Genomic DNA, 20,866 nt, shown 5'->3' with positions numbered 1-20,866 from the left:
GGTAAATCGGGAAATGAGCCTTTGAAATGTGGGGCGCCTTTTGCCCAAGTTCAGCAGCTGGGCTCTGCCGGGAGAAGATTAGAGCAGCTAGAAGTATCTGCACAACTTACCCGTTCTGAGATCACTTACCCCTTGGGAAGCTCACTCCCAATCGAAGGGGGGGCAGGTAGCCTGTGCTTTGGGATCTCCCTCCCCACCAGGGTCTGGGGGTCCAGGGCTCGGTGGTCATGTGAGTAGGGCAGGCATCTTCCGTGGAAACCCTGGCATGCACCTTGAAGCGGCCTTCATCTTGCCACTTGCCACTTGCCACTTTGACAGAAGAGCCTCCAGTCAGGATTAGAGGAAAACTTAGAAGCACGTGTGGTGTGTGAAAGCCGCCGACAGCAATCCCCAGCCTCATCTCTTCTGTCCCCCCTGGCCTTGCTTTCAGGCCGGAGTTGTTGCGTGGGGTGGGGGTACAGCCTGTCTTTACAGGGGACACTGGCTGCTCCCCACATTGAGGCTTCTAGCAGCCACCTACCTGGTTTTTCTCAAGTCTGTCTCCTGAGGTCAGAGGTCAGAGCTGGAGAGTAGAGTCCCATGTGGGGGTGTGGCACTGGGGCTCTGGGGAATGCATTGTCATTTACAAGAATATATGGCCTTGTATTTGGCAGGGTTTTCCTTTTTTTTTTTTAAGTTTATTTATTTATTTTGAGAGAGAGACAGAGCGAGCGGGGGGAAAGGCAGAGAGAGAGGGGGAGAGAGAGTCCCAAGCAGGCTCTCCACTGTCAGTGCAGAGCCCGATGTGGGGCTCGAATTCACAAACTGTGAGGCCTTGACCTGAGCTGAAATCAAGAGTTGGATGCTTAACGGACTGAGCCACCCAGGCGCCCCAAGAATGTATGGCCTCATGGGGCACCTGGGTGGCTCAGTGGGTTAAGCGTATGACTTCAACTCAGGTCATGACCTCGTGGTTCATGAGTTCGAGCCCCACATTGGGATCTGTGCTGACAGCTCAGAGCCTGGAGCCTGCTTCGGATTCTGTGTCTCCCTCTGTCTGCCCCTCCTGCACTCACACTCTGTCTCTCTCTCTCAAAGATAAACATTAAAAATATACATATGTATATTTTTATGTATATAAATATGTATATGTATATTTGTATATACATGTATAAATATGTATATGTATATATATATTAAGAATATATGGCCTTGTATTCGACAGTGTTTTCATATGGGTGAGGCGGATTCTCTTTAAATGGGCAGCTATGAGGTAAATGAGCCCCACCCTAGGGGGAAGTATGAGTGGGGTTTGTATGAACGCAGTATCTTTCCTAAGGTATTGCCTATAGAGGCTAAGTTTGAAGAGTTAACATAAGTTGTAGGAGTGAACGGGGAAAATATTTGCAAACCCTATATCTGATAAGGGACTTGTATCCAGAATAAAGAACTCTTACAACTCAACAATTAAAAGACAACCCAATTAAAATATAGAGGAAGGATTTGAGTCGACAGTTCTCCAAAGAAGATGTACAAATGGCCCATAAGTACATAAAAAGATGCCCAACATCATTATTCATCAGGGAAATGCGAATTAAAACCACAGAGATATACCACAGCACACCTACTAGGATGGCCATGATAAAAAAGGCATAACAAGTGTCGGTGAGGATATGGAGAAATTGGAGCCCTTGTACATTGCAGGAGGGAATGCAAAATGGTGCAGCTGGTTTGAAAGGTAGTTAACAATTGAGTTGCCATATGACCCATCAATTCCACTCCTAGGTATTTACCCCAGAGAATTGAAAAGTTATATTCACATGGAAACTTGCAAGTGAATATTTCTTAGCCTTATTCACAACAGCCAAAAAGTGGGAACAACCGACATATCCATAAACAGATGAAGGGATAAACAAAACGTGCTATATCCATATGATGATTATTCAGCCGCAAGAAGGGATCAAGTACCGGGGCGCCTGGGTAGCTCAGTCGGTTAAGCGTCAGACCCTTGATTATGGCTCAGGTCATGATCTTACCGTTCGTGAGTTTGAGCCCTGGGTCAGGCTCTGCGCTGATGGTGTGGACCCTGCTTAGGATGTTCTGTCTCTGCCCTTCCCTCTCTCTGTCTGTCTCTCAAAATAAAGAAATAGTTTTTAAAAGTTATTTAAAAAAAGAGAAAGGATGAAGTCCTGATACATGCTGTAACGTGTATCACGCCTGAAAATATGCTGTGTTTAAGGAGCCGATCAGAAAAGACCATGCAGCTTATGATCCCATTTATATGAAATGTCCAGAGTAGGCAAACCCATCGAAACTGAAAGTAGATGATTAATGGTTGCCTAGAGCTTGGGGGATTAGGGCAGAGTTGGGAGTGAGTGCTAGTAAGCACGGGGTTTCCTTCGAGGATAATAAAAATGTTCTAAACTTGATTGTGGTGCTGGCTGCACAGCCCTGTGAATCTACTATAAGCCATTGAGTTGTACACTTTGGTTTTATTTTATTTTATTTTATTTTATTTTATTTTATTTTATTTTATTTTATTTTTGAGAGAGAGAAACAGAGCATGAGCAGGGGAGGGGCAGAGAGAGAGGGAGACACAATCTGAAGCAGGCCCCAGGCTCTGAGCTGTCAGCCCAGAGCCCGACGCGGGGCTCGAACCCATGAACCTCGAGATCATGACCTGGGCTGCAGTGGGATGCTCAACCGACTGAACCAGCCGGGCACCCCTGAGTTGTACACTTTGAATGGGTGAATTATATGCTATGGGAATTGTATCTCAGTAAAGCTCCTTTTGAAAAGTCAGCTCTGGCGAAACTGTTGGAGAAGAGCGAATTCTGTGAAGTGAAATCCTCTTTTCCTTTGCAGCCGTAGTAGCAGTACGTGGTATGACCTCGGTGACAAGGTGGAGGTAAACTGTATGAACATCACCACAACAGAGTGTGACTTCACCCCAAAAGGCAACTCAGTCTTTCTGCGACCGGAATTCGACACCTTTTTACGTGTTCGAGCGAAGGTAGACGACCTGGTTTCTCCATGGCTGACAGTGCCTTCTTTCCGGTACTGTAGGAACGGTAAGAGAACTTGGCTGTGAAACGTCCTTTATCACTTCCAGGCTTTCTTCACTTTTGTCCTCACTGAACAGTTTTGGCCCCGTGCACCTCAGTCTTGCTTCTCACCCCACATAGCCAGCAAACAGGTGGATTCATGATGGTCAAGTCCAAGTACTGACCGTGGAGGCCGACGCTAGAGGAGCATGATTTACCAAACCAGGGGCTGGCAACCTACAGCCCGTAGGCCACATCCAGCCCACCGGCTTGTGGTTGTAAATTTTATTGGAACAGTTTCACCATCTTTCAATAACGTATGGCCTGTGGATGCCTTCAAGCTACAGCAGTAGAGTTGAATAGTTGCAACGGAGATTATCTGGCCTGCAAAGCCTAAGTTTGCGCTGGCACTTTACTGAAAAAGCTTGCTTGCTGGCCTCTGGGCTGGATGGGATACCAGTATGTTGGCTTCCCTGATCTGGCACAACTTCCTTTATGTTCGAAAAAGACTTTAATTCAGCCTTGAACAGTGCCTGGCGCATAGTGGATATTCAGGAAAGCTTGGTTGAATGGTTGAACAAACGTGCCTCCAGAAATTGGAAGGGGGCATAAGAAATGACAGAGAGTAATTTGTACATTTGCTCCTTCCGTGATTCATTTTTCACACGGTCAGCTGTGCCCCGTGTTTCTTCGGTGTTTATGGTTTATGCAGACATAAAGTGTGGAATCCTGATTCAAACAAACTAAACACGTATAAGACCAGTGAGGAAGTGTCACCGTCTAGCTATTTGATGATCTGCATAAGCAATTATTGTTAATTTATCTTAGGTATTATAATGGTATTTTATGTTTTTAAAGCTGGGGGCGGTGTCTTTTCTTTTAAAGACACATACTGGAGTATTTACACATGAAATGATGTGATATTTGAGATTCGTTCATGACAATCCAGAGAGTAGGAGGCTAAGGGCAAGGTGGATGGGCACGTGGGCAACAAAACTGGCTGTGACTTGATGGTTGATCAAAGCTGGGTAATGAGTACATGAGCTTTTGTTGTGAGCTTCGCCTTACTTTCTACATGTTTGAAATGTTCTGAGATAGGAAGCTAAGAAAAAAAAGTCAACCGTTTGTGCTAGATGATGCAGGGACGGAAAAAGAAGACAGTGTGATCCCTGCCAGCTGATCGTCTACTGTGGACAAGTTATTTGTCCTTGAATAGAGAACCAGCACACATCTGAGCTGTGAAATGTCACCTAAGTGGGAATTAATTGAAAAGAAGGAAAGGAAAGGAAAGGAAAGGAAAGGAAAGGAAAGGAAAGGGAAGGGAAGGGAAGGGAAGGGGAAAAGGAAGGGAAGGGAAGGGAAGGGGAAAAGGAAGGAAAGGGAGGGAGGGAGGGAGGGAAAGTGGTGGTTACTGGGCACACCCAGGAGAGGAGTGGGACTAGAAGCAAGCCCCATCCTGAAAGTCTTTGGTCCGTCTCTGCTCTCTGTCCTTCGAGCCTGAGCTGGGGAGCAGTGCCCCCAGGTGATTACCAGCTGGGTTGTCATCCTCTGCCTGTCGCTTATAAAGACCAAGGCAGTTGGGTCCTCGGGGCCCCATCGCTGTGTCCAGCACTCATGCTCTGGGGATAGAGAACCAACGGGAAGATGCTTTCCCAAGCGTTTGGCGGGGGAAGAGGAGCTGGCTGCAGGGGGCAGGCTGTAGCATCACGCAGACCTAGGTTCAGATCGCGGCTCTACCGCTTAGTCGCTGCGACTCTGGGCGAGGACAGTCACCCCCAGGCTTCCGTTTCCCCCTCTGGGAACCGCCTTCTGTGCTTGGCCACACGGATCTGTGGGGACACATGTGAAGTCCACGTGGCCTGGTTTACAGTCAGAACTTAGTGCATGGAAGTTGTATCCACAGTTACCCACGGATAACAGACTTCCTTCCATGTGCCGAGAGAAGGCAGATTGTGTCCCCCTCAAGAGACAGGTGTCTCAGGTTGGTGCCAGATTCCAGACCCAGGACTCTCAGAAGGGTACGTCTCTCAGCGCTGACCTTCCAGTGGATTAAGTGACTGGTCGCGACTGGCGCCCTTGCTTCCATGCCCACTTCCCATGTGTGAGTCACAGAAGAGTCTAGAGAATATGCCCCACCGAGGTGAGAGGCGGGCAGCAAGTGGCCGGGGCCTGCAGGTCAGTGCCTCTCGTGCTCCAGCCGCTTGGCTGCGAAAGGGAAGCTTGACAGAGTAAATGCCAGTGTCTGGGAGCAGGTTTAACAAGCGCTTTCTGGCACTCGTAGCCAATCCACTGACATTGTTCCCGCTGGCCGTGGGCCGGGCTCGCGCCCCCTCCCTCCACCTCTCCGCCCCTCCCCCCCACCCCCATCTCTGTGTGGACCTTGTTCCTCCACCAGAACAAATGAGATCAGAGGGCGTGGGTGCAAACCCTGCAGGGACCAGTTACTTTTGCACAGAGAAGGGCAGCTAAACCAGATGCCTAAGCCTCACCAACCTGGGAGAGCCCAGTGAAGAGCATAGAAGCATAAGAGAAATCCTCCCCCACTGTGATGAGCACGGTACTGCACACAGTGATACGATCGTCTGCAGGTGTAAACGGTGTATGTGGAAGTAGGCCTCTTAAGAACTCATGTGGCCTTGGGGTGCCTGGGTGGCTCCATCGGTTAAGCCTCCGACTTCAGCTCAGGTCATGATCGCACAGTCCATGAGTTCGAGCCCCACGTCAGGCTCTGTGCTGACCGCTCGGAGCCTGGAGCCTGCTTCGGATTCTGTGTCTCCCTCTCTCTCTGCTCCTCCCCTACTCGTGCTCTGTCTCTCTCTGTCTCCCAAAAATGAATAAACATTAAAAAAAAAACTAAAAAAAAAGAACTCATGCAGCCCAACTTCTACTTTGATCCGAGTTAATTACATGCTTTAAGTGCCTACTTGATAAATGTAACTTTTAATGCATAGCGCTTGGTGAGTCATAGTCCTCGGGTCCTGGGAACTATAAGCAAAGCTGTAACAAGTAGACTTACTGTGGTACTATTCTCTGCTACACTAGTTCCCTGTTACTATATATCTTTTAAATGTTTTTTAACATTTATTTATTTTTGAGAGAGTATGAGCAGGGGAGGGGCAGAGACAGAGGGAGACACGGAATCAGAAGAGGCTCCAGGCTCTGAGCTGTCGGCACAGAGCCCCACACGGGGCTCGAACTCACAAACCGCGAGATCATGTCCTGAGCCCAAGTCGGACGCTCAACCCACTGAGCCACCCAGGCGCCCCTCCCTGTTAACTATATTTGAACATAGTGTTACAATAAGCGAAGGGACCTGCATTCAAAGGTTTGGAAATGGCACTCTTGCTTATTTGTAAAGAAACTGTAAAAATGTGTATTAAGTACGTATACGAAGTATATATAGGTAGTAGATAAGGACTAACAAAACCCCTTCCTCCTCTGTGTGAAAATTTGACCTTTGGGTAACCTTCCAGAGGCTTCTCTGGAAAGTGGAGAAAGCTGGCATGTCAGCCGTGTTCCTTGGCATCACCTATGTCAACATGAGCCCTGACTGATAAACTGCATCTCCCTGGGGACCGTCCCAAATACCTCTTAGGAAGCCATGTTCGGGGCCGAGTACAGCGATTTTTGTAACTGCGCGTGTCCCTTGTGGGGACTCTGGAAACTCTCCCTGCAGAGCTACTGTAAGAGATACTGGCTCTTGGGGCTTAACCCAGGAGGTTCCTGTACTTGCCTGTCGTGGGTCTCTCTTTGCACGGAAGCTGTGTCCTTGGGGGGACCAAGGGCACTGGCTCTGGGCCTCCAGGTAGATGGCTGCAAAGGACCCCTCCCTCCACTGAAAACAGGAAGCCCCCGGTGCTACCCTGTGGCCCTGCTGGGCTTCCTACCCTGTAGCCGTCCAAGTAAAGCCCAGAGCAGTCTCTGGTAGTCTTATGTGCCTGGATGCGATCTCATTGCATTTATAAATACACGTATGTGTGTGTTTACACACTATATATATATATATATATATATATATATATACACACACACAATTATGTATTTTTAATTTTTTTTAATGTTTCTTTATTTTTGAGACGAGAGAGACACAGAGCACAAGCAGGGGAGGGGCAGAGAGAGAGAGGGAAACACAGAACCCGAAGCAGGCTCCAGGCTCCGAGCTGCCAGCACAGAGCCAGACTCGGGACTCGAACATGTCAACCGTGAGATCATTACCTAAGCCAAAGTCGGAGGCTCAACTGACTGAGCCACCCAGGCGCCCCTAAAATCATATATTGTGTGATTTATAAAACATACATATATATGCGTGTATGTGTATATGTTTACGTATATTTTTTTGCCTTTGTCATTCTATTTCAGTTACCGTCGGGCCTCCCGAAAACATTTGGGTGACGCCAGGAGAAGGCTCCCTTATCATCAGGCTCTCCTCTCCCTTTGACGTCCGTGCCTTCTCGGCCACTTTTTTGTATTATGTCCATTACTGGGAAAAGGCAGGAATCCAACAGGCAAGAGCATTTTCCTACCTTGTTTTTAATTTTCTTTCCTTTGGACTTCCTGATACAGCGAAAGAAAGTAGACTTTAAAATGGATGGGGAGGGGGGCGCCTGGGTGGCTCAGGTCATGATCCCGGGGCCGTGGGCTCGAGACCTGCGTTGGAGCGTGGAGCCTGCTTGAAATTCTCTCTCTCTTTCACTCTGCCCCTCGCCCCTGCTCACGCACACTCTCTCCCTCTCTGTAATAAAAAATAATAATAATAAATGGACAGGGGGGGCAGAGCGTCCCAGCATTGCCTTCGAGTCTGAGCCCTGAACCAGCTTTAATCCTTCTCCTCTAGACGCGTGGCTTCTGCCACCTGTGCGAGGCTTCCCTTCTACCAGGTGGATCTGAAGGGCCCCTCTCTTCCTGACAGCATGCTGTTCCTGTTGTCTGGGGTGCTCACGGTGCTTTGTGGCACCGTAAAGCTCAGAGAAGGTTCTAGAGGGCCTGTTTCTCCGACAAGGAATTCACTGCAGTCTGCAAGGTCATATAAAGTCCTCCGGTTTGAATGATTTGCAAAGACGACATATGTGACCAGGTGAAAAGTCTTCTGGGAGGAGAGGGAGAGTTCTAGGGAGAACGATAGAGGGTGTGAGAAGGCTTGGGGTCTGGAGACATGCAAGTTGCCAGGGTCTGTCAGAAATGCAGGCCGTGTGAGGAGGGGCCGTGGCAGGCAGTGCGCCTGACAAAGGTGGGTCGGACCAGCACAGCCTGGTCAGCCCTCCATGGTATGAAGAAACACGATGGCCTTAGCTCATCGGCAGTGCCTGGCTATCCAAGCTGCACATCATGAGGTTTTATTATCTGCATAGACTTCATGGTTTCCTAAATTCAGCATTATCACTTTGCTTTGTTTTCCAGTTTTATTGGGGTATAATTGACACCCATAACTGTGTAAGTTTAAGCAGCATAATGACTTACATATTGTGAAACAATTATAGTGTTTTACTTATTTATTTTTAAAATGTAATTTTGAGAGAGAGAGAGACAGAGCACGCACGAATGGGGGAGGGACAGAGAGAGAAGGAGACGCAGAATCCGAAGCAGGCTCCAGGCTCGGGGCTGTCGGCACAGAGCCCGACGTGGGGCTCGAACCCACAAACCGTGAGATCATGACCTGAGCCGAGGCCGGACGCTCAACCGACTGAGCCACCCGGGCGCCTCAATTACAGTGTTTTATGATAAGAGCTTGTGTTTATCAAGGGCTTTCTTTGTGTGGGGCACTGGGCCAGACATTTTAGCTACATCATCTCATTTAATCTTCGTACCAAGGCGTGTCAGAGAAGGAAACCAAGTTGGTTAAGTAACTCGCTCAAGGTCAGCAGCTGATAGCTAGCACATCAGTGCAGAAACGTTCTGGCCCCAGGGCCCATGCTCTGCAGTTATTATCTGACAGTTTACAAATTATTGCTTTCTCCTCATTTCTTTATGGGGAGTCTAGAAACATGGAGGAAGGCAAAACCCACTGAGGAGTAGACTCTTACCATGTGGGAGAAGAGGAAATAATCATCTCCCCAAATCAGAGGTCAAAGTCTGGTCAAATGGAATACAGAAGGCCTGGAAGATTCCAGAAGGGATTTCTCTGTTCCCTTATCAACTGGAGCAGCTATACTTTGACCTTCTGTGAACAAAAGATTCTAGGGTTCAAATAATTCTGACCAGCACCTAGATTTGCTTGAAGGACCCATGGGACTTGGCATATAGTTGTATTCATGGCTATGCCGTATTACAACAGGACACAAAGCAAAGTCAGCAAAAGGGAGAGGTCCATGGGCCAAAGTCCAGAGGATTCCAGACACAAGCTTCCAAGAATCCCCTCCCGAAAGACCCACCCAGGACACAATTACTCCAATGACAAGCTATGGCAACATGTGTAATGCAGTCTAGTAGAGAATCTTATCAGAGACTCAGTGCCCAGGGCTTTTATTGGCTATATGGGCCTCTTCTCCCTAGCACATATCAAAATTACAGACTCCTAGAAGGAGAGCAGGTGGTCAGCATAAAAAACATTGTAGGTACGATAAGCTGCTAATGTTAGCGAATGGCGGCGACACTCCCAGATCCCAAGTTCCCAGATGCCAGAGATAGTTAATTACCCTTGCAAGCAGGCCTCCCAAGCACAGCAGTCTCGGTCTCTGTCGTCTGTGATTCTAAATTTTAGAAATGCCAACTGGCAGCTGAAATAATCCCAAAAAGAAGTTCGTCCTTAAAATTGCCCTACGTCACATCATGAGTGAAAATTTTTCTCCTCTGCCCTGGCAGTCTATCACCATTAAACAGAAGGAAAAAAAAATCATCTATGATCCTACAATTCATAAGTAATGTGATGACTTTATATTTTTCAAAATAAGATTTTCTTTTTTTTTTTTTTTAATTTTTTTTTCAACGTTTATTTATTTTTGGGACAGAGAGAGACAGAGCATGAGCGGGGGAGGGACAGAGAGAGAGGGAGACACAGAATCAGAAACAGGCTCCAGGCTGTGAGCCATCAGCCCAGAGCCCGACGCGGGGCTCGAACTCACGGACCGCGAGATCGTGACCTGGCTGAAGTCGGACGCTTAACCGACTGCGCCACCCAGGCGCCCCCAAAATAAGATTTTCTATATACTATTGAATAATTGCCTTTCTTTAGTCACTACTATAGCAGGTCTCATCTACACGGCACTGAACGTGTGTAATACCACCATTTCAAATGGCTATAGCGTTTTCTACTATATCTCAAAGTAGGAAAGCAGTCCCTTATAAGAAATCCTTGAGGAGCCTGGGTGGCTCAGTCGGTTGAGCGTCTGACTTCAGCTCAGGTCATGATCGCACAGCTCGTGAGTTCAAGCCCCGCATCTGGCTCTGTGCTGACAGCTCAGAGCCTGGAGCCTTCTTCAGATTCTGTGTCTCTCTCTCTCTCTCTCTGCCCCTCCCCGGCTCACACTCTGTCTCTCTCTCAAAAATAAATAAACAAAAAAAATTAAAAAAAAAAAAAAAGAAATCCTATATTGCCATTATATATCTTTTCCTTGTTTCCCTGTGGAACAATGTCAACTTTGTCCAGGAGGAGAGTGAGAAGCCACTGACTAGAGGGACCCAGGTGGGGAGTTAGCGAGGCCCGAGGAAGGCAGTAGCAGGGATGTGGGGAGGAGACAGAATCCTCAAGAATCTGGGATCCCGCCGGTTCCTGATTACATGAGTAAACACACTGGGCATTTAAGCAATTTTATTTTATTCTATTCTATTCTATTCTATTCTATTCTATTCTATTCTATTCTATTCTATTTTAAAGAGAAAGAGAGAAAGGTGGTGGGCAGAGAGAGAGGGAGAAAGCAGGCTGTATACCCCGTGCAGAGCCCAAATTGGGGCTCGATCCTATGACCCTGAAATCATGACCTGAGCCGAAGTCGATCAGAAGCTCACCTGATGGAGCCACCCAGGTACCCCCCCCCCATTTAAGCAGTTTTAAAGGAGAACATTTCATCCCAGAAATTGGGATTCGCTAAATTCCAGTGGCCGACCCTGCATTGTTATAGTGGGCCCCCTCCGAGGCCTGAGAGCCAGAAACACAGCTCTGAAGCCACCGGCATCTTCCTTCACACAGCTCACCAGCTTTCACATATAAAATTTGTCGCCTGCAAGCCAGTGACTCTTTAAAAACAGAATCTCTTGGGGCGCCTGGGTGGCTCCGTCAGTTAAGCATCAGACTCGTAGTTTTGGCTCAGGTCGTGATCTCAAGGTTCATGAGTTCAAGCCCTGCACTGGGCTGTGCACTGATCGTGCGGAGCCTGCTTGGGATTCTGTCTCTCTCTCTCTCTCTCTCTCTCTGCCCCTCCCCTGCGCATGCTCTCTCTCAAAATCTTAAAAAAAATTAACAAAACAAAACAGGAACTCTTTATTCTTTGGTTATTGTGTTCGCTGTGAATTTGGGGGAACATTGGAAAAGCTAGACATGCTCCCGCTGCAGCTGTTTGGGTCATTTACATACGTGCTTCTTGGTGTTTTTGACATAGGTTAAAGGCCCTTTCAGGAGCACCACCATCATGTTGAATGATTTGAAACCCTTAAGAGAATACTGTTTACAAGTCAAAGCGCAACTGGTTTGTGAAAAAGGGAACATCTCTAGACCCGGACACTTAAGCAACGTATCTTGCTACAAAACAGCGATGGATGGTAACACACCTTCTTAGGTCCTTTCTGACCTGGGCAAAGAATCCTCCCCAAGGAGTGAAACCGGGGGTGGCTTATTAGGCCAAGGGTCAAGGGTGGTAGGGGTGGGGAGACCCGGAGAGAAGGGGCAAGATGCGAACCCGAAAGTGTAGGCAACACAGGTTCATGCTGAGATCTACCGTAATAACAGCACCAGACAGCTAACGCTGCTTTATTTTAGGATTGCCTTTCCTGGCTAGTCATCTAAGCATGTGAGGCTGGGCGGGGGAGGGGCAGCGTCAGCCCGGTTTTACCAGGAAACGACCTCTCTCTAAGCAGGTTGGCAGGTGAGAAATTACCGACGTTTGTACCACGGGTGGGACGGGCCTCTTGTTTACTTCCGCGTCATCTTTTCAGCCGCCACCAAACTCCAGCAAATCATCGTGATTGCTGTGGGACTCTTTCTGTTCCTGTCGATGCTGACGGGGGCCTGTTTCTTCCTGGTCCTGAAATACAGAGGCCTGGTGAAATACTGGTTTCACTCTCCACCGAGCATCCCGTTACAAATAGAAGAGGTACGTGCGCACGCATCCAGTGGGTGACACGTCGGCGCTCCACGGCCCCCTGGTAACACTTAAGAGGTCAGCGGCGGACAAAGCCACGGGCACAGAGATTTGAATTAAAAGTGGTGCAGGGTTATTTGTACGCCCATGTTCCCGGCATTATTCACCACAGCCAAATGGGGGAGGCAAGCTAAGCTCCCGTCGGTGGAGGAACAGATAAACGAAATGTGGTATGTCCATCCAATGGAATATTATGCAGCCATAAAAAGGAAGGCGATTCTGCCGCATGCTGCAACGTGGGTGAACCCCGAGGATGGTACGCTAGGTGAAATAGACCGGTCACAAAAAAGACAAACACTGTTTGATTCCACTTAACATGAGGTACTTAGAGGACTCCAATTCAGGGAGACTGAAAGTAGAGTGGTCGTGGCCAGGGTCTGGGTGGGGAGGGCAAAGTGGGGAGTTAGTGTTTAACAGGTGCAGAGGTTTCGTTTTGCAAAGTAAAAACAAGCCCTGGACATAGTGGTGAGGGTTGTACAACAGGGTGAATGTATTTTATACCAGTGAGCTGTATACATAAAAAAATAGCTAAGATGTAAATCCTATGTTACATGTATTTTACCACAATTTAAAACCATTTTTTTTAATGGCATGAGGTTGGTGGAAAAGGTGGTCTGGCCCAGCGTGGCCAAGGGTTGCCTGTAGCAGCACATCAGACCTGTGCCTTTTGGAGAAAGCCCCCAAGAGGCCTGGAAGAGGGTAGAGAGGCAGTGAAGACAGGGATTGAGAGCACAGGCTGTGGGGCAGATGTGCGCACTTGGAAGGAGTCTAGAGAAAAAGCACCCGGGGCTGTGCAGACAGAACTTTGCGCACCAAGAGCTCACTGGATGTTACTAGTGTTTTGAAAGGCCTGAGGAAGAAGAGTGGACTGGTTCTCGTGAGAGGTCGATTTCATGCACAGCCCGACCACCCACCCCCACCTCCGAGGCTCCGCAAGGGGGCCGAGCCCTCCAAGAACGCTAGGGGGACATGCTTAGGGGCAGAAGCAAGCTGATGGAAGACTATTTAAAGATATTTGCTTCTGGAGGTTTCTTCGTAGGAAACTTGGGGTCAAGGTACTGGAAACAGAAGCTTACTGTGTCACATCTAGAAGGAATAGGTATCAGATAAGGTCCAAGTGTGTAGAGAAACAGCAGGGCTTCTAGAAGGAGCTGTAGTGCCTTGTTGGCCTTCATCTGTCACGAGGTATTTAAAGTACACAGACATGGTACGAACTACATGTTATGTTCCCTACTAGACCCTCCATACAGATGCTGCATGATTCCACTTACTTGAGGCATCTAGAATACTCCACCTCATAGAAGCTGGAATAGAACGGTGGTTGCCAGGCGCTGGGGGTGGGGAGGGGGTGGGCACAGGGAGTCGCTGTTCGGTGTGCAGAGTTCCAGTCAGGCAAGTGAGTTCTGGAGATCTGTACGTCATCCTGCCTGTAATTAGTACCGTATTATACACTTAACGATTTGTCAAGAGGGCAGAACTCATCTTGAGTGTTGTTATAACACCCACCCACCCCACCCCCACACACACACCCAGCGTTTTCCCCTGGTTAATAGTTTCACAAAATAACAGCTCTCAGTGGGCCTCAGAATCTTCCCTGCATTCGTGTGTCTCTCGCAGCCGAGCAAACAGCACCACCCCGTGTGAAGTTGTCCCTTTGGGGCGTGGATCCCAAACAGAGAGGCTTTCAGTTTACTTTCCTGGGAAAGTGTGAAAAACCTCTGTCAAAGGGCACTGACGTTCCACGAGAAGAACGAGCCAGGTTTCACTTATATTTTGGGGGAGGGGTCTCACAAGTGCGCGTGATGCGTTGACGTTCCTCTCGCCCTTCGTCAGCTCTCGGCTGACGGATGTTCCGGTGTCTCTGTCGCTCAGCAGTAAGGCCAAGGCTCAGCCTAGAACAGAGGCGGGAGGGAGGGGGGCAAGTGGGCCGCCATGAAACAGCTCTGTGCCTTGAGGCCCCCGCCGCCTCACCCCTGCCCGGGAGGCCGCACTGACCGTCCTGCGGCACGCCTGGCTTCTTGGCTGTGAGCTGGAAGTGACCGGCAGCGGCAGGGGCTGAGGAAAACCACTGGCGCATTTTCCCCCTTTTCCCCACCACCTCCTCCTTCGCCGGGAAGTTAAATTCCAGAGACATTTCAGGGAGAACCGTCCCCAAGCCTGCGCTGAGTGCGGCGAGTCTGAGCTTGCCTTTCCCGAGCTACGGCATGACCTGGGTGGGCCCACACATTCGCGTTCGGGTTAGCAATGGCGTGAGGGGTGGGGGGTGCTCTCATTTTAGAAGCTGTTTCAGAATAGGAAGTCCTACCTGGGGTAGATAGGACTGCGCCAAGTAAATGTGAAGTCGAAAGTCCAGTGTTTCGAACTGACAAACTAATTACAATGCTGGTTTTCAACCTTTTCAAGTATTTAAAGGACCCGGCCCAGCCTATCTTGGAGGCCCTGGACAAGGACAGCTCGCCAAAGGATGATGCCTGGGACTCTGTGTCCGTTGTTTCGTTTCCAGAGAAGGAGCAAGAAGATGTTCTCCAGAGTACTTTGCACCAAAGCCCTGGTCCAGTCCAGCAGCCTGTGGGATGAGGGCTCTGAGCCGACCAAGCAGCTGATGTTCGCGTCGCGGCTTCACAGAGCCCAGCACTCCATATTCCCGTCCCGCCAAGGCCGCCGGTGCCTGGGAAGATGCCATGGGTCTCGTCGGGGAGACAAGTTGTTTTTTGTTTTTTTTTCTAGAGTTTTCTAATCATACGAGTTTCTAGAATGATTCTACAGAGATAGCCCAGAATAATTAAGATTTCTCTTAAACACTAAAAGGACACATAATTGTTAGCAAAATGGCTCAGGTATGCCTCTGAGGTTTTGTTCGTCAGCAGCGAGGACACTGGGTCCTCCCCTTGACTCGGGCCGGTGGGCTGCAGCCCCCGGGGCAGGTCATGTAACCTGTCCCAGGCTGTCCCAACGACGGACATCGAGTGACCCTTCACCATAGCCAGTATCCTGCCTTAAAATGTGATTAGTCCTGTAAATATTTTCCTGGTAATTTAAGCCTTTTTTTTTTTTTTCAAGCTAGGAATAAAAGACTAACTTTTTCAAAGTAAAAGTGAAGTTTCTGCTTTCCATTTCACCTTCTTTATTTTGGCCTATTTTCTGCAAAGTTTCAACTTTTTAAAAAATTACTATATCTAGGGGCGCCTGGGTGGCTCGGTCCATTGAGCGTCCGACTTCAGCTCAGGTCATGATCTCACGGCTCATGAGTTTGAGCCCCGCGTCAGGCTCTGTGCTGACCGCTCGGAGCCTGGAGGCTGCTTCGGATTCTGTGTCTCCCTCTCTCTCCACCCTTCCCCCACTTGTGCTCTCTCTCTCTCTCTCTCAAAAATAAATAAACATGCCAAAAAAAATTACTGTATCTAAACTTTTGTTTTCTTAATTAATACCCGGTAGAGCTACTGAGGCCTCATGTCACTCAGCGAGAACTGTCTACGTGTGTCACATGATTCCTTAGGAGCGTATAAAGGGCACTTTCAGAAGCCGCATTAGCATTTCACTCGTGATGAGTCGTATATTGACCAAGGCCTGTAGGTAGTAAAGAGAATTCGCTAATGGACGACAGTGATACCCACCGGGCACGCGCGTCTTCCGTGTATTGATGGGCTCTTTTGTTCAAGGGATGTGGATTAGAAGTCCATTTATATGACTCATCGCACTTAGGAAATGGATGTGTAGCTTCACACCCCATCCCCCAACACACACACAAAGTGGTAAGTTGCCGTAACGTCTGCCTTACCCAGAAACCCTCCTGGCGGCCCAACCTCACTGGGAAGAAGAGACGCTGACTGTAGGAATATGAAGCTTCTAGCACTAATTGACGGGACCACCTTCCCTCTCTCATTTGGGGCTTGTGCCACTGGGGAGGGATTGGCTCTCAGGCCAAAGCACCGTGTCCTTTGCTGCCCCGAGTGACGGGAGAGAAAAGGACATCCATCCACGGGCCCCACGCCACTCAAGTCCTCCTGGGAGAGATCCGCGTTACCTGTTAGGGACGGGTCTGTAAGAAGATGGAGACTATGAACGCCTACCTGGGATCATTTAGGGGCTCTGATAGAGGGCTTTCTCTGCTGGACCGTGGGGGAAGCCCTGGGAGGGGAGGAGGACGTAGCAGAAAGCAGGCCAGGGTTCGAGCCCAGCAGAAAGGGGGACAGATCAATTCTGCTGGAAAATAAGTTCATAAACGCCACCCTGTGTAAAAGGGAGTTAGTGACAGCTGGTCAGGGGCCAGCAGGCTGGCTGTGGGGACCGGATTCCGCTAAGGCTGAACTGGCCTCAGGGCAGAATCGGTGGAGCGTCCTGAAGCGGGAGTTCGCTGCGGTTCAGGCCCAGAGAGGCCCTTCTTGGTCGAAGACAGCGGCTTATGTTAGTGACGGACTCAGAGCCCAAACCCAGAGGCAGCACTACGTCCGGGTGCCTCTCTGGAGCCAGGCTCTCCGACGCCATCGCATACTAGGGGACAGGATGCCGATGGCACCAAACTGGCTTCCCCAGGACTCCAAACGTGCTGCTGCTCTTTTCCATCCTAACTCAGCGTCGCGAGGAGGCATGGGGCTGGCGAGAAAGGACGAGAGTTATTGGAGTAAGATTCTCCATTTTCGTGTCTCTTCCAAAAAAAAAAAAACCACACCTGGTTCTACTCCATAAAATAAATGGCTCATCAGTGGAATTAATACTTACACTAACTTGGCACTTTAATGTCTAGTCAAGCTGAGTACATAACTGTAAAACGTTTGAGTCAGAAGCGTTCTCGTAAATAATTTTTAACAGGGCAGACATGCACCAAGCCCACCCTGCCCCCCCCCCCATCTCCGTGTGGTCTGTATGCTAAGAATAGTCCCTACATCTTCAAACGGCTGGAGAGGGGGCGCCTGGGGGGGGTTCAGTCGGTTAAGCGTCTGACTTGATTTCAGCTCAGGTCATGATCTCACAGTCTGTGGAATCGAGCCCCGCCTCAGGAGTCCTGTTTGGGATTCTCTCTAACCCCCTCTCCCTCTGCCCCTCCCCTGCTCGTGCTCGCTCTGTCTCTCTCTCTCTCTCAAAATAAATGGCTGGAAAAAATCAAAAGAATCGTATTTCATCACACATGAAAAGTATATGAAATTTAAATTTCAGGGTCCATAAATAAACTTTTATTGGAACCCAGTGATGCTCCTTCATTCATGTACCCTCGCTGGCTACTTGTGCACTACATGGCCGAACTGAGTAGTCGCAACAGAGGCTGAATACTTACAAAGCCTAAAATATTTACTGCTCAGCCCTTTCCTGAGAGGGTTCGATGACCCTTGATCTATACAATGAAGAGCTTGTTGGGCAGGAGAAAACAAGCCATTCCCATTATAGAAGCATATACCAAGTCCCTGCAAGATCCCCTTTGACACTGAGATTATCTTATTCAGGGCTCATAGGAGGAGAGGTATATAATTCTTGCATGTATTCCGTAAAGCAGGTTATGCACTATGTACCAGGGAAGGCTGGATGCAGAGGGTAGGAGTATGCAGACCAATGGAGGAGAATGGGCCCTATACCAAGAACAGGGCTCCCAGAGATGATGGATTAGTTGGATCAAGGCCACCTGTGGCCTATAGGGTACCTTTGTGTGAATTAGACACCCAGCTTTCGAGACATTTTGCTTTCAAGTGCCATGAATTTTCTAAGTAAACCACAGATCTCCTGTTCCTGCGCTGTGAATAGCGCCCCCTGGGGGTCCCACAGTGCTCAGCCCTGCAGATGGCTGTTAGGAGGCCCTTGTTATTCTGGATGGTGTTGAGGCCCACGGGGTGGGGAGCCACAGGGCATGGGGGTGGGGCAGGAGTTGGAGGCAGGGGAGGGCAGAGACTTTCTCTGTATCTGCAGGACACAGGCGGATGCACTGGACAAATGGCTACTGCCTTGTCACCCAGAAATCGCCAGGGCAGAGCACAGCTCAGTTCTAGCTGGTTCTTGGCACATCTACCTTTATGGCCTTTATTTCACTTGCAATCACTTGTTTCCACTGATAGTGGGTTTTTTTTTTAATGTTTATTTATTTTGACAGAGAGGGACCATCAACAGGGGAGGGGCACAGAGAGAAGGAGAGACGGAGAATCCCAAGCAGGCTCCGTGCCGTCAGCATGTGGAGTCCAACGCAGGGCTCAGTCGCACAAACCGTGAGATCATGACCTGAGCCGAAATCAAGAGTGGGATGCCTAAGTGACCGAGCCACCCAGGCGCCCTGCTAGTTTTGCCCTAAACTTTCAGCGACTGGAAAACACCTACCTATCTCTTCAAGGTACCCCAGGGTCCTCCCCAAATCAATTTGCTGTATGCCACAAAGCCTGTATTTCAGATGAGAACGTCTAAAACTGTCTACGCTGTCTGGTGGGGGTGAGAATCTGCCCAGGCATTTCCCCAGGATGCAGTCAGACCCTGCTTTTCAGTGCTGCTCACAGACCTTAGGAAGCCAGTGCTGTCTGATGGGAACGCAGTGAAAGTGACTCCTTCTTCCTCGCTGCCAGCTGTGGTGACGGAAGACAGCTGGCTGGCCCCGGAGGGCATGACCTGGGCCCTTGCAGCAGCATGTGGCTAGGGAGGGGGCTCCCGTCAGTGCTGGCTGCTCGATAACTTGCCTGTAAGTCTGAAGTGAGTTCAATAAATTAATCTCTAAATTCGCAACGCTCGGAATGGAGGTAAATACATGTCACATCATCCGGAACCCCTTCTTGGCGCTCTTCCCAAATCCAGGACTGGTGCTCTCTGCGTGACCCATGAGGGTCTGGAAGGCTTGCCCTGTCCTGCCACACCTACTTGTCGAAATTTAAAATATCTGGAAGAGGCATGGATTATCATCTGAAAGCCCTGTGTAAAATGACATAAGCCGTGTTAAAACTGTGATAAAAAAATAAGCACGGGCAGGCTCGAAACAAAACAAAAACCAGCGGACTCCAGACTGTTTTTCTCTTAGCTGGCACGCCACCCAGTGCCAAGAGGCTAAAAAGCCACCGAACGAGTAAGGAAACAACCTTCAGGCAAAGCCATCTGGGAGAGATAAGGGCGTGCACTATTAAACCCCAGCTCCAAACCCAGAGATCTCTAGTAACAAAGCCACTGGAAATACTCTCCCTCCTATCTCCATCCTCACCATTGTTATTCTCCATGTCAGGCTGACCACAGGCTCTTCCCAAGGCCACCACATCCACACCTGAGCTTCCCTCTCCTTTCATTGATTTCCGGCGTTCGGTCTCTTCTTCTAAAGCCACCATTGCAGCAGTTTCCCCAAGTTTTATTTCTCAAAGTCTTCTAAGAGGCAAATTTGCAAGTCTCAAGTATGGAAAACACCATAGAATTGAGACCTCCCTCCTAAAAACCTACAATGCACATTTTATAAGAAGCTCTTGGGGCACCTGGGTGGCTCAGTCGGCTATGTGTCCGATTTCAGCTCAGGTCATGATCTCACAGTCCGTGGGTTCGAGCCCTGCTTCGGGCTCTGTGCTGACAGCTCAAAGCCTGGAGCCTGCTTGTCGTTCTGTGTCTCCCTCTCTCTCTGCCCTTCCCCTGCTCGAGCTCTGTCTCTCTGCCTCTCAAAAATAAATAAATGTTACAAGCAGCTCTTAAGAAAAGACTTTACAGAGGAGCGCCGCCTGGCTGGCTCAGCCGGAACAGCATGCAACTCTTGATCTCAGGGTTGTGAGTTTGGGTCCCACAATGGGTGTAGAGATTACTTAAATAAATAAAACTTAAAAAAAAAAAAAACAAAACTGTATTGAGCTTGGGTGGCTCGGTCGGGTAAATGTCCGACTCCTGGTTTCGACTCAGGTCATGGTCTCATGGTTCATGAGCTCAGGCCCAGCATCAGGCTCTGTGCTGACAGTGCAGAGCTCTCTCTCGCTCTCTCTGGCCCCCTTCCGCTCACATGCGTGTGCCCTCTCTCAAAATAAACATTAAAAATTGTTTTTAAAAAGCTTTACAGAAAATAAAATGTTTTAACCTAGTTCAGCCCAAGGATTCCTGAGCTTCTTTGACCAGTGTTGTTGGGGATGCTGGCCGAGGGAAGAGCAGGGCCTCGAACTCAGGAGGAAAGGGCTTGAGCGGTGACCCCAATCCGAAGGCAAGTTACTTAACACCTCCAGATAAACGTTCCTACCTCCAAACGGAGAATGAAGGACAACATGAGGCACATAGAACGTTTGCAGGGGCAGGTGAGTCACTGAAAAGATGTGAGAGCATCTCTGCCCTGGAGAGCAGGCCCTGGGCTCTGGGAGGCTCCTCTCTCCCTCCCCTGTCCTTGGAATATGAGTTCCACTGGTCTTTCCCTCTCAGAGCCTGCTCCAAGGACACGACCTTGAGATGGTGATGGAGTGTTAAGAACACCTATGCGGTACATGTGACTGACCCCGCTTGGGGCCTTTTTATCAACTTTTAAGATTTGGTGTTGGGGCAGGTGCAGGGATGCATTCATCTGGCTGCCGCCCAAGCAGCAAGTTCTCCTTGCTTATTAAACAGGCCACCTACCAGCCTGGCTGGCTGTCCTCTGTG

The 20,866-nt window shown here is 49.1% G+C and overlaps 1 protein-coding gene and 1 long non-coding RNA gene across 2 annotated transcripts in view; one reads left to right on the top strand and one right to left on the bottom strand.

Annotated features, from left to right (window-relative positions):
- Positions 1 to 15,407, top strand: part of IFNGR2 (interferon gamma receptor 2) — a 25,830-nt gene extending 10,423 nt beyond the window's left edge. The window contains exons 3-7 of the mRNA XM_040484019.1: positions 2,845 to 3,050; positions 7,383 to 7,528; positions 11,555 to 11,714; positions 12,108 to 12,265; positions 14,717 to 15,407. Coding sequence (XP_040339953.1) covers positions 2,845 to 3,050; positions 7,383 to 7,528; positions 11,555 to 11,714; positions 12,108 to 12,265; positions 14,717 to 14,890 — 844 coding nt within the window. The 3' untranslated portion in view covers positions 14,891 to 15,407. The remainder of the gene's footprint in view (positions 1 to 2,844; positions 3,051 to 7,382; positions 7,529 to 11,554; positions 11,715 to 12,107; positions 12,266 to 14,716) is intronic.
- LOC121035992 (uncharacterized) lies at positions 11,874 to 13,502 on the bottom strand. The gene is made up of 2 exons (XR_005793173.1): positions 13,390 to 13,502; positions 11,874 to 12,196 (listed from the first exon to the last, which is right to left on the bottom strand). It is a non-coding gene; the product is annotated as an uncharacterized LOC121035992 (long non-coding RNA).
- Positions 15,408 to 20,866: the final 5,459 nt, after the last annotated feature.

This window comes from Herpailurus yagouaroundi, unplaced genomic scaffold, assembly GCF_014898765.1.
Source record: "Herpailurus yagouaroundi ecotype Mexico unplaced genomic scaffold, PumYag 162, whole genome shotgun sequence".
In the NCBI taxonomy this organism is placed as follows: domain Eukaryota; kingdom Metazoa; phylum Chordata; class Mammalia; order Carnivora; family Felidae; genus Herpailurus; species Herpailurus yagouaroundi.
Note: the sequence above shows the minus strand (reverse complement) of the source record. Positions and strands in the feature narration are given on the sequence as shown.